The 14751-nt window shown below is 30.2% G+C and overlaps 1 protein-coding gene across 1 annotated transcript in view; it reads left to right on the top strand.

Moving 5' to 3' along the window:
- LOC106678630 (probable nuclear hormone receptor HR3) overlaps positions 1-14331 on the top strand; it is a 32537-nt gene extending 18206 nt beyond the window's left edge. The window contains exons 2-3 of the mRNA XM_014417256.2: positions 11644-11721; positions 13138-14331. Coding sequence (XP_014272742.1) covers positions 11644-11721; positions 13138-13809 — 750 coding nt within the window. The 3' untranslated portion in view covers positions 13810-14331. The remainder of the gene's footprint in view (positions 1-11643; positions 11722-13137) is intronic.
- Positions 14332-14751: the final 420 nt, after the last annotated feature.

Below are 14751 nucleotides of genomic sequence, written 5' to 3'. Positions count from 1 at the left end.
ATATATAAAAGTATATATATACACACACTGGTACACTACGAATTTCGAATTATAAATTTTCGGCGCCCAAACATACGAGTTTCTTTCTGTGACTTGGCTTGACAGACTCTTTCAGAATTAGTAGTTCGGATGGCAGCTATTAAACCAAACGTAAAACCTACAGTCCGTGCATAGTTGATGCCTCCTTAGTGACTGTTTTAACTAACGAGTTCTTTACAAACAATTACTAAAAGCTTTCAAGAATAACAATCCATAAACTTTAGAATTCAATTTCAATCAGTAAACAATGGTGCGACAATAATTTCAACAGACGAGACCAATACAATCTCGTAATAAGGATTATGAAGGAGTTCCATAAACAAATCCTAACAGCCTTGGTTTTGGTTTTTACTGCCAATATTCCTATATCCGAGAAAGTAATAACCACAATTACCTTTGCGAAATTCAGCAAGTCATGTTCAAAACACTGGCTTAAAGATTTATTGTCGAATAATCACTACGCCACATAAAAAAAAGTTGTAAGTGATAATGGAAGTTATAAACTATAAAGTGAAGACCATCATCAAGTGTCGAAACATTTTCGTCACATATGATCATGTTATAAATTATTATGAAATTGCAGATAAATTGCTTCCCTGTTGTTAATTTTGAATAATCTCCTACTTAAACTCTTGAATGACCGATGAAACATAAATCCGGGTTAATTTTTTTATAATCGAAATTTAGGGTTAAAAGCATTTTATATGTATGGTCACCATACACTTTTCAGTATTTGATCTTCCAATTTCTTAAAGAAGTGTCACTATCAATTTAATTAAATAAGCAATTGTCAATGTTTTATTTTCATATTGAATTAAAAAATCGACTTTAATTTTATTAATCTTACAAAAATATGAATCAACATGAATACTATTTTATATCTTTTGTGTGGAGGGTGGGACACACAAGACGGTACGGTATGTCACAAGAAGATATTTTAATGTGAGATCATAAATTTCAAAAGAACCAGATCGTCCGGTGAATTTTATAGCGACAAGAAATAAAAAATAAAATAATGTGAACTATATGGGGTCTTATAAATTATATCGCTCTACTTAATGAAGCCTCGGCTGTTTTCAGGCCCTGTCTTAAATTATAGCGGGTCTTTATAGTGGGATATAAGACATCAGATAGGACATTCCTTTCTCGATGATCCTCTATCTTTAAGGATCTAGAAAATATCCTGTATTTTGTCAGGATTATAGCTTCTATGAAACGCAAGGAGACGCCCACAATCCGTTTAAAAAATAAATAATTCAATTTTTTTTTAAAAAAATAGTAGTTTAAAAAAATGTTCGTTTAAGCAAAGAAACTAAAAAAAGTATTTAAGGTCCATTTTTTTCTCGGCAATTAAGCAACCATACTCATCATCACAACATCATCTGAGCGATATACTTAATGATATAGAATTTGATATTTCTGGTGATGAAATATCCCTCATGATACATCACATCACATCACATTATGTCTATTTTATGACATTTATAAGTTATAGTAATTTTTTCATATATATTTTCAAAACGTTTTAGATTATAAAACTTACTAAGAACCTTTGATACATTAATAAAAATATTATAAAATAATATCCAAGAAAGTAATAATATTTAATACGAATTAAGATATGTGAAATTAAATAGAATCATGTTTGTCATTATATTTTTTTTCTATTCCGAAGTATATTTATAAGTTCATAAATGAATAAAGGAGTGTTATGAGTACTTATATAATTATTCAAAATACTTTTAATTACCTTTAACAAAAAAGAAAAGAATTACAATAGCTAATAGCGTAACATAAAATTAAATATAATAAATAAAATTAATATAAAAAGTTTTTTGTTTTTTTTAATTTTACCATGGTAATGAAATTCAACTAAAAATGTTGAATGGAAACCGGACTGATCTTTAACAAGAAGTTTCTAACATGAGTAGAGTTTTCGATTTGCTTATTTCCTTCTAAATAACATACGTTATAAAGTGTGACAAAATAATTTAGTATAATTTATTGTTAGTTTTCCCAGATTGAAGGAAAAGCTATCCTGCCCCGTAGGGTGTCGAAACCGCGCTAGTTGGTTACCCCCTGTGAAGGCCGGCCCTGCAATACAGCTCTCTCTGGTGATCCCAAGGCCCTGTGTCACCGACCCTCATCTCTCTGGGGCCCCTGTCAAATTTGACATGTACTCAAATTTTAATAAAAATTGTAATAAAAACAATGAATTTCTTTAAAAGAAAAATCAAATAAAGTCCATAATAGTCATGTATATACCAAGTTAATCTTACTTTGTTATTCAGGGCAATAAATATTTATTTAATATTATTATTTATTTAAATGAATAGTATATTTATAATATTAGTTAATGATAGTTTATTAATATATTATTAATTAATATAACTAAAAGAGTTACGTACAAAAATATATATAAATATATTACATTTTATTTTTAGATAAGATTTATTCAATTTTTATTACCATAAATCTATTTATACAGAATCTATTTACTCAACTTAAAATCATCGGCAGAGAAATCAAAATCGAAATCCCTAAATCATTTCCAAAGTTAAAGTAATATTAGTTTTAAAACACAATGTCATCTATGCTAATACTGTAAATGGGCAACAGGGGAAAAACGGACGCTCAAAATACTAGATTCCGAAGAACTACTGACAGAATTTATTTTTATTTAGGGACAGATTCACGAATTAAATTTCGAACTTCTAACTTTAGGGAAACCCACCTTTCCTGCCCTCCTGCCCTAAAGACAAGACCATGCTTGTGTCCGGCTCGGCCCATTCCAAGCAATAAATATTTTCAAATGCATACTCAGTCCCACTGGACACGAGTGTGCCTACCTTAATTGGAGTACATGAGGGTTTGAACCTAATTAAGTATATATTTACGTGTAAATATGTATAAATCAAGGCATATGCAATAAGATTAGGATTTGGCTTAATGTTAAACTTTGTTTTTACGGTTACTATCTAGATTAGTAAATTTCTTTTTTAACAAATGTATGCACATTAATTTGAAATATTCGAAAACACAATGCACACATTACAAGGATTATCTTTCATTCTACGGCAATTAAAGTGGCATTGACTTCCTAGTTTTCCACCTGTATTGACCCAACGGCGGTGGAAATCAAAGAACAAGAACGTCCTTCACAAAAATAGGTTCGACTGATTCGCTTTAAGATGCAATAAAGAAACACGATTTGAAGGGGGTTTGGGCTTGAAGGTATTGTTGCACGATTTTGGATATTTTTCGGCATGACTGCATAAAAGCCGAACGATTTTTTTTTTCCATAGATCTCGCTGAGCTGTCTTCTTACTGTTCAATACATTCTATAAATACGTGTTTTGTTGCTTATACTCAAATATTGTCGGTTGTTGATGGTTTTAAAATATGTTATAAATTATTATTATTCAGTAATCAAATTGCATGCACTTAAAGTACCCCGTAAGCTTGTGCTATTCCAAATATATAATTATAATAGATTTTTTGTCGAATATAATATTCAATTTAATTAATAGCGGTTCTATCATAGGTATAGAACATAATACCAATGCAGTGAGTGAAAATATTAGAGACTTTTGATTTTTTGTACATTTAAAAAATATAGGTAAATAAACCTATTAATATCTAGTATTTTTTTTTATACCCCTCGTCTACATATAAAAAAAATGCAACTTTCAATTATTTTTTTTTCGGATTGTTTCTACTAAAACCATTTTTACTTAAAAGAATGTAATATATATAGTATATCACTACAAAAAATAATTTTTTTTTCTGTTATGGATGATTGTTTTTTGTCAATAAATAATCATTATATCATTTTGAATAATTAATAGTATTTTATTTATTAATAAAAATAAATATATTTTTATTATTTCCCATAATAAACTAATGGCATGAATGAATGTAATGGATATAGGTAAACTTATAATAAAAACTATCAAATTCAAGCGCTAAAGATGAATAAAATTCATCGACATAGCCAAACCGCCATAAAAAGCTATTTCTCCGCGCCGTTATCGTTTTATTGGCTCCTTCCACTTGGTGGTATCATCGCTGCTGGTGACAGTAATAGACTATAACCGTAACGCAAGCGGGAACATATTAGACATAGCGCCGTAAAGACATAGAAATATTCTGATACAGCCTGTAGGGATAAAATGTTTTAGTGTTTATAGTATCAAGAGCACAGAAGTTATATCTTTTGTATGTGATTTTTCAAAAGAATTATATAATCGTGAAATTGCATCTTCCCAGCTTTCTTCCAATCTAGAGGATGTAAAACAGGACAGTCCAGTTCCCGAGTACCGGTATAATCCAAATGACATTTCATAAATAAAATTTATGGAGAATCATTTTCTCGACATTTCGTAGGTATAAATATTTGAAAAAATTGAAATCTGGTTATATCCAACCGTTAAGAAGGTTTTCCTATAACAATTCAAATTAGAATTTTTAATATCTCCAAGGATCTAATAACATGAACAGCCTATGAACGGACATGACTGTCCAATCGATTCAACTCAACGAATTTCCATTTTTCTTTTCTTCATTATTTTATTTTTCTTGTTCTGCTTGAAACACAATATCAAGATCTGATAACTCAAATTCAAAGTTAGCTTATGGGATTAATTTTTGAAACTGAATATTAATATTTTCGTTTATTGAATTATTTATTTTATACCTTATCGTATACTTATTCGATTTATAATTCTTTATACAAGAGAAAATACCAATATTATTTTCCCCGTTTAAAAAAATATAAGCCTTAATTAATTATTATTTTACCTAATAGTGTTTATTTTTATATAAACTGTATTAATAAATAACTTGCTGATCATTAAAGATGATCTTGGTTTCAATAACGATAATTGAAAGTGGTGTAAACATCTCAAACCATAATACCTATCTGAGTATACGCCTGCCTATATGGAACACATTAATTCAAACAGCTTAAAAACTAAAAATAAATGTATCTTATGAATACATTATCATACTGACTCATATCTTCATTCAAACAAGAATCTGTTCTTTGAATCATAAGCCAGCTCAACATATTCTGCTTTAAACGTTGCCAAAATAAGGTTAACCCTGTATTTAATTTTATTTTAAAAAGTTTTTTTTTTCATGAATATTTTCAGCAATAAATAAAATATATTTTAAATGTAATAAGTTGTAAAAAAAAAAGTGAGTAGTATAAGGGTAGGTCCCTAATAAATTGTAAATATTTACTACAGACTCAATGGAAAAAAAAATCTCAAAATTCTAAAAGTTTATAATAATTTTTGAAATTATTAATTCATTCCATTTATGATGTAATGTATGTACTTTATGAACTTAACTTTCGATTTTTCATGTTAACTGATGGGTATTGTACTAATGTACACGTGCTAGAAAGGACACGTAGCTTTAAATTGTTTCAGATATTTAAAAGGGTACTCCGCCAATGAACTAATTCAAAGAGTTATTGACTGATTGATGATGCGTAAATGCATAATGGCTATTCAGTGAAAACTTGATGAGTATTGTAAAAGAGGAAGAGTTCGCTCAATCTATTGAGTCAGAGGAAAAGGCTATCTCTTTGGATTGAGCCAGTGGTTCTGATCTAAATCCTGAAAAGAACGCCATTGTTATAAACTTGATAAACAATATAACTTTCCTATTGCTTAACAGCTTTTAAACGGTAACGTTTGTATCGCATGTATTGAGTTTTTATTAAATCCAGACTTCAGATTATTGAAGACGATGCCGGTCAAATAGCCGATGATACTTTTTTTAAGTCGAATGCAACTCTTCTTTTTTCTCTAGCCTCCTCCTTAAGGAATAAAAAAATCCTCCCTTATCTAAGAGCGATAGTAAAATCTTTCTTTGTCCCCCAAGGAGGATGTAGAATACTGGAGTTACGCGACTTTTGCATTAGTCCAGCGATATACTTATTTACCATTTCTTCTACTCCGACATGTGCGTCCTATTTCAGTTTTATTCGTTCTTTCACACCGGCCCACTCCTCGGGACGGCACCTTCATAAAAAGCCGACCCTCTTCTGAGATTGATTGCCCCTATCTCGAATTGCTCTGTTCACTTATAGCCGCCGGTTTATGGCGAATAACAAAAGCCGTACGAGATACTGAGGTTGGATACATCTGGGTCAGTATCTTCCCTCTCTCGGAATAGTGAACTTATATAACTCACTACTCCAGGAGAAAAAAACAATTATAAAGAAAACGAATTTTAAATTATTGAAATTCATTCTAGTTATTAGGGCTCATTATTCAGAAAATGACTCTAGTTAAAATGATGTTTTATTATTTTTTTTAGTATTGCAAGTAGTTATAAGTTTGTTTTTTTTTTTTGTTTTTTTTTTCGGCCAAGACTCCCATTGGAGTCCTATACTGCCTAACCATGATTGGGGGTCAAAGTTCTTCATTTTGTGGGACCGCCACGCAATGAAAAAAGTCGACGCCCCCGGCCGGATTCGAACCGGCACCGCCAATAAACATCAAATTGGTAAGACTGTGTCTTAACCACTGAGCTATGGGCGGCCCTTAGGTTACAAGGTTATGAAGGTTCAAATGTAAATCAATTTTTCGTAACAGTCGCTATAGCTTATTTCTTAAAACTATGGTTGGCCGAGTCATAAATTATACTCTATGAAATAGTCATAAGTTGGAAAAACGCAAAATATGAAATGATTTTTTGAAAAATTTCTAAAATATACTTATTGAAAAGCACAATTTGCCTCTTAAAAGACTGTGATCTTGTGCCAGCTGCCTAAATCCTGAAAATTCAACGAAATTTAAAATTCATATAACTGATTATCATACTTGATCAGCATTTTTTAGTGATAATTTCACTTCTTAAAGTTCTATTCATGTAATAATTATTCACTCAATAAAATAAATAAAGTAATAATAAAATGAAAATATTCCTACTTCTAGTGTTCTTATAACATGCTGAGACAAATTAAGTTTGTACAATAAATGTAATAAGTTTCCTGGGTAGTAAATTGTGTATTGTATTTATACAGTAATTTCCGAGGAATAATCGACAGATATTCCGTTACATAAATATTTTCACAGTTATTTAAAATATAATTGTTTTTATTAAAAAAATATATACCCATAAAAATTTGCATAGATAAAGAAAGTATGCAAGTTGCATAATGACTAAGGACTTCAGACTATAATACAGTGCATAACTTTACTAAACAATAATTTGAATATTTAAGCTCACAACAGGTCATTTCGAGGTCCTCTTCTCATAACATTGAATAGTTCTCCACATTTATTAGAATAAATTTAAATAATTCTTAAAAATACCGATTATCCTTAGCTGCAATACATTAATAATTTAAATCCAAAGCAACAAAAGAAATAAAATTAAAATAAGAAGAAAATGAATTCAAAGTTTGAGTGTTGAGCCTATTAAATGGTTTTTAATTTTACCTGGATTATATTTGAGCCTTTCCGTTGGCAAGATGATTATCTCCACCAAAACATTGTTAGTATTATCAATATAGATTTTATAAAAACTTAGCATTGAACAAATTTTTAGCAACAGAATGTAAATTTTAGTACATACAGTGTTTAGTATATTTAGTTTAGTATATTTTTGTCATACTTTTGCAAAAGAATAATGTTAAAAGTTTGTAACGTAAAATATTATTAAAAACTTTTCTGAAAATTAGTATGGTAAAGAATCACCAAAGTGATACATATAGATATATCAGTTGTGAAAATAGTGATTATTAATTTCAAATCAAAGCAGAAATGTAAGTAAAAGTTGTGTGATGATCGCACCGGGGGAGATATTAAGGCCCTGGTTAAGGAACAAAGAGGGAAAATCAGACGAACCAAAAGGGAAATTCAAAGAATGAGTGTGAAAACGTTGGGTTTAAGAAACATAGGTTAGTGCAAATGGTTTAATGGTAAACTTAAATATCCCTCAGTTACGCAATTCTAGGGGATGGGTCGCGTACTCCAGGTCGATTACGAAACGACTCTTTTAAGATACGATCGCAATAACACGACCGGTTAAGTAGGTACACGGAATTAAAAGACTGCCACACAGAGACAAATAGCCTAGTAATAAAACAATATAACCGAGTCCATTAGTTTTATTGAGGCTGTCCACTTATCTGAATTTGTCGCTTGGGCTAATGCCCGTAGCCAATAAATAATCTTCCACTTTCGTTTATTCCTCTTCAATAGTCAATAATATTGGTCAATAAATATATATCTATCTATTTTTATGATTCAGCATTATTAATAGCCAAGAGTCCTGAAGGAAAAAAAAATATTTCACCCCAATTGTTTATTAGTTAATTGAAAACGATATACCATTAAGAGTAAAAAATTGATGACTATGCCAACTGTAGTTGTTGGAAATAAAAAATAACAACTGTTTCCAAACAATATTTTTGCATTCGGAACCACTTACCGCACTAAAAAAAACATAATAGAACGTATTTTAAAAACAAAGAAAATGAGCTGTTTACGTTCAATAGTTCCCGAAATACAGTTTTCCAAACAGCAACATTTTTTCCAAATCCGAAAAAATCAATATTTTGTGAATTTAATTTTGGGAATACAATGAAAAAATATTCCTGTTTCATAAACTGTATCTCAACTATTCAATGTAAGCAGTTCTATTTTTTTATTTTTTATTTCTCCTAACTATATGGCTTATCGGTATATAGATTTTATTAAAGTAATAAATCCTTGCCGTATAATAACCTCTTTTTTTCTCCTATTGGGTTCTCGGACTACGTCGTCATATGGCTTGACTCACGCTACTAATAATTTTTTTTACAGAACGTTTTGAAATATTGGCTCATTTGTATATAAAATGTAATACATCAGATATTTATGAGATAAGCAAAACGTGAGCTCTTTATAATTATAAGGTTTTACAAATTAAAAGTATTTTTAGTAATGACTAATATAATTAATGGTTGCCCCGATGATATCACACTGGAAATTGTAGTACCATTAATCAATTCTCATACGAAATAGCATGTCTAAATACTCTGTAATGTTATAAGTATTCTTATTCACAATCCTATAGGAAAATTAATAAATTACGATTTCGTTTAATAAGTGGTTTAACAAATCTTATATTGATGCCATAGAAGATTGTCCTACATACACAGCGATGGTAAATCTCACAGATTTGATCATTAAAGTGCAAATTTTATACGAGTAGTTTAAAAAAAGATTTAATATTTGACCACATTCCCTTTGGATTTTTGCGCCTCACCTTTTGAAATTACTTAAAACGTAATTTCGTAATACGTAAACTACTAAAGTAGACATTTTCTAATAATTTTCATTTCCTAGAGCAGTTACGATCGGATTTGTAATCACACCTCTGAAGTATACTTGATATCACTTTACTTTCGTAATGGACACATCTGGCAAAAAAAAATACTGTATTTTATTTTACTGGAAAGAAATTTAATTTTTTAATATTTCAAAAAGGGGAGTAGAAAATATAACGCACTCTTATCTCACTTTGGTAAAAAATGAATACATTAAAATTACATATCTTAAACAAATTTACGACTAACAATATTAATATCTCACATCAGAGCTCCACTTATCCAACCAATTACCCGATGGTACGATACCGACGTTTCCGAGATAGGGACTTATGACAACCAGGAAAGAGATAAGGGTTTACGAAATGTGTATTATTCTGTAGAACGGCAGTGGATGTGCAAGAGGGAATATAGATGACACAGTTGATTTTCCGCTATCTTATCTCTCTTTGGTATAAAATGGAGTTTCACTTTACTGATAAACCTTAGCTCTCTCTGGCCTAAATGTAGGAAGACGAGCCCGAGAGTACTCGGGAGGTACCCGTCATTCGGGTTCCAAAAGAATCTCATGTCAGTTTTTTTCTTCTTACTGTAGAAAGTTCATATATCTTCGAAAGGAATCGAACCAGTTCAATATGGTTAGGCGAGTTTTTTTTATGCCATAATTACTTCTTAATTTATGAATAATTATTGTTATATGGGCGAATTTTTGTTTGACAGTGTGTTTTTAAGATACTCAAAACTAGGAACAGCACCGATGTCTAATACCACACTAGATGAACTATTAGTAGCGGGTGAATGTAAATCTTAATGAGACCCAAGCTTTAAGGGCCGATAAAATTAGTGAGAATTATGGGATACTTTTAAAGCACAATTGAAGCCGTTTTCAATGAAGTTTCAAATTTAATTAACTTATTTTTAATATATTCAAAAATGGCTGGATGTCTGAAGAGAGTAATATTTGTGAGTTTTTTAAATGTTAATATTTTTGTTTTATGCTATCTAAGAAGATCAATTTCCTATTAGTGTATAAAAAATTATTCAATTTTCAAACATAATTCATAACATACTTCAAAGGGTACAATAAGATCATCAATGGCAATTTTTTAATTAATATTATCTATTACTTGATAGTTAATGAATCCAAAAATTACATTTATTTTCCTAAAATATCCATAACACAACTAAGTATAACAATTAAATATAAATTTATCAACAAACATGAAATAAATAAAAGCTTACAAAAGTATTACTTTCGTCAATAAAACGTTTTATAAACCAAAAAGAAAATTCAATGAGAACAAACATATGTTTTCAGTAATATTTTTATCTGTGAAAAATCTAATTGTATTGCATAGATAGTCAATGCAAACCCAAATGGCGTAACTGCAAATTTTGATATATTTGGTATTATTGCATCATAACATCCTTTCTATTCTGTATAAGACCTAACTAAATATGGGAGGCCACTAATTAAAAAAATACCAAAATTAGAAATTTAGTTGTTGCTTTAAATCTGTAACCATAAGTCGAACAAATTTCTCTCAGACATTTTCCGGATGTTACTTTGTCAATATGATAAGTACAAAACTTATTGAAATTCTTAAATTACTTATTTTACACTTGTTATCAATTATACTAATAACTTATTTAATAATTAATAAACTGATTTATTTATAAATTAATTGCTTAATATTTATCATTTCGATATCAATATAATGATTGCATTACTATATCACATTCGAATACATATTTATAAATAAACGTAATGCATGAATGTATAAAATGCAAAATTCACTTATAAAAACTTGCCTGTGAGTAACAGAAGGCGACATAACGTGGTTTGGCCCATGATCTTGTATGTAAATGTTAATCAGGCTTATCTCGACTAGATCTCTCGAACATTTCTTCCACCTCTTCGAATAAAAATAATCTATGATAAGGTATATTATAAAGCATTTATTACGATCCTGTCCTCTTGCAGTGTACATGGGTAGTATTATATATCCTTCGATGACATGTTGAGCAAGAGAATTTCCATAAACTATGACTGTGTTTCTTCTTCAGTAGTTTGAACTTGTGACAAGTTCCTTTGCCCGTTTCATAACCCAAGCAAATTTATAATGAGGTCACATAATTACAATATTAGTAATAAAAAAAAATTTAATTGAAAAATTAAAAGAGACTATATTTTAAACATATATCTTACAGACTCTTTTGTTTCTGTTACTTTATTATTGTATATTTATACATTATATTTTATTGTGTTTCAGATGAATCAGCAGTGTAAAGTTTGTGGTGAACCCGCTGCAGGATTCCACTTCGGTGCTTTTACTTGCGAAGGATGCAAAGTAAGAACAAAATTTTAATTATTCATCAAAATAGTTTTTTTTTTATTATATTTCATTTCATAACTTATCGCAGGTTAGTGGTTTAAGTTGGTATAGCTACAAAGTTTGCTTCTTGTTAAAGAATTAAATTATTTGCTAAATCATTAAAGAATTAATATTGAAAATACTGACCGATTATTTGGAATTACGTCATTCTATCAGCTGAAAAGCTCATATATTGGCTAAGTAAAATGTTAAAATAGTGCATATTTAACCACTATGGTAACATGAAAAGATTTATTTGTAAAATGAAAGTTAGTTAAATTCTTCTTCAAATTAAAAATAAAATATATTTTTGAAAAATATTATTCATTTAGCTTTTTATAACATCGCCTTTACAACATGCAATATTTTAGAAAAGAAAAAAAATTGAATAAATATTTAAATAAATGATGACGTAGAAAATTGAGAAAAAATTTAAATAGACAAATATTGCTTTGAACATGAATGACTCTTGAAAAATGACCATGAAACACTTTAAGGTAGTTAACCTGAATAATAAAAAAGTTAATTAAATTTTTCACCAACTTTGTCATATTTAAAAAATGATTCATTCTACTCTTTTCCATATAACAGCAAAAAGTATATAAATAAAAACCTAAAGTATTTTTATTGAGAACACAAATCCCCCAAGATAAATGGCGCCCAATTTTTTTTTTTTTTGTTATTTAATCATTAGTGAGAATCTAATACAATAAATAATAACACCCTCAAACGAGCCTAATTAGAAGCTAATATTTTCAACACCGGGCCATATTAAGAAATATTAGGTACCTATTAATGTTCTACAAGACTGAAGGAAATATATTATTAGAGCCGTGGACACGACGAGAGGTGAAACATTAGTAGCTCCGCCTGTTTATGATAATAGCTGCCCAAACTCGAGTCCGACTTGATTTAGTGCTTTGTACCACTCAGTTGCTCAGTTTCTTTTTCTTCTTGTCTTCTCCGCTCTCGTACTGCGCTCTCTTAAGGCACCTTTAAAACGGTGTCAAAGGTTTTACGGTCAACATACACCCACCTAGATCTATTAAGGCGCAAACGATATCGAATTTTTTTTATTTTTAAACATCATACAAAGAGAAAATTTTCGATTTATTTAGATAAATATTATTAATATATAATAATATTTATTATTAGATTCTATTACAGAAAAACTTTTAATGTGATAAATATAATTCGCTCTAAGTGAATAATAATTATTTCTAATTAAATGAGTACTGTTAAATATTTATTTAACAACTATAATAACTAATAAAACTTTTTTTTTTTTATCAAAACCAATTGGCTAAATTTAAATTAGAAAATTCACGATATTATTCTAGTTTAGTTCCATGCAAAGTAATGTCGTTAATTGTTTTTGTTTTTTTGTTCTAGTCATTCTTCGGACGCTCGTACAACAACCTAAACTCGATATCGGAGTGCAAGAACAACGGGGAATGTGTCATCAACAAGAAGAATCGGACCTCCTGCAAGGCCTGCCGTCTGAGGAAGTGCCTCCTCGTCGGCATGTCCAAGAGTGGCTCCCGCTACGGCCGAAGATCTAACTGGTTCAAGATCCACTGCCTCCTCCAAGAGCAGAAGCAGAAGGATGGAGCCGAACAGAAGCTACAGATGCAGATCGCCTCAATCAACAGAAGTAAGGACGAACTGTTACTCCTCGGCATCGACGACTACAAGCCGACCTCGCCAAGCATCAGCTCACCAGACTCAGTGTCAGATTCTTCAGATAATTATCGACCGCTCTTCAAAGATGTACCCCATTACATACCATACATGTTTCCCCACCCTGCGTACCTCCCTCCCCTCACAGCCGGTTTGTACCCAGGGTACATGTTCGGTGGACGATGCTACGATGACAACTTCAACAGGACAGAGCGCTCTCCTACCCCCGATTCGCCCATCGATCTTTCGCTAAAGACAAGCGGCTCGACGGCAGCAGAAGACTCGTCCTCCGACGAGGACATCACTGTGGACGATGAACTACCTTCCGAGGATATGATCTTGCGGAGGACTGCTCCGCTCGACTTGACTACCAAAGTCAATTAGGTAGAATGCACTGTAGACACGAAAGTACAAATGCCCACCCTTAATCAAATGCTCTTAGCTATGAGAATCTAAAAAACGAAAAAAAAAAAAAATATAGAAAGAAGAATGTGACGGTAGGCTGATAGTAAAAATGGTGTGTGATTGTTTTAGGAAATTATATATCCAGAGGATGGATAAATACTTTGCGGCACTAGCCCAACATTGTACTTAATTTAATTTTCTTTTTTAAATTTATATTACCAAAGTTTTTTATTATTTTTTTAGAAATTAATTTTTTATTTAATTAAAAAATCACTTTATTACATTAAAAAATCATTCACACACGCTCAAATCGGCAATGTAAGATAGATATGTAAATTAATGTACAATTATAACATTGTATAAAAAAAAAGAAAAGAAAAATAGAATAAGAAAAAAATACAAAAATAAATGTATTTTTCCACATTAGCTGTATAAAATAATTAGTACAAGAGCCGGGAAGAAAAAAAAGGCAGTTATCTCACCCCAATTTTTGATTACTTATAATAATACGTAATAAGTCAAAATTGATGAGTCTGCCAAGTATAGGTAGGGGAAATAAAAATGGCGGCTGTTTCAAAACCTTAAAAAAACATCTATAACTCAGGAACTATGTGACGTACAGACGTCTATTAGCACTAAAATTAAAGCTAATTTAATGGACTATAAAGAAGTGTTACCTTCGTAGGAATAGTAGTTTTCATGATATTTGCTAAACTAAATTGATTTATAGTTGTTTGGACAATAAGTTTGATTTATGAAAACCTTCATTTCAGAAACCATTGGATGTACAGATGTCTACCAGCGATCAAATTAAAGCTAGTTAAATTTACTACAAAATAGTTAATTATGTTTATCTTTGTAGGAGTAGTAGTTTTTATGATATTTGATAAAATAAACTCTCAAAATGTTAATTTCTAGTTG

The sequence above is a fragment of the Halyomorpha halys genome, unplaced genomic scaffold, assembly GCF_000696795.3.
Source record: "Halyomorpha halys isolate HHAL.00 unplaced genomic scaffold, Hhal_1.1 Scaffold151.1, whole genome shotgun sequence".
In the NCBI taxonomy this organism is placed as follows: Eukaryota; Metazoa; Arthropoda; class Insecta; order Hemiptera; family Pentatomidae; genus Halyomorpha; species Halyomorpha halys.
This window is presented reverse-complemented; position numbering and strand designations above follow the sequence as displayed.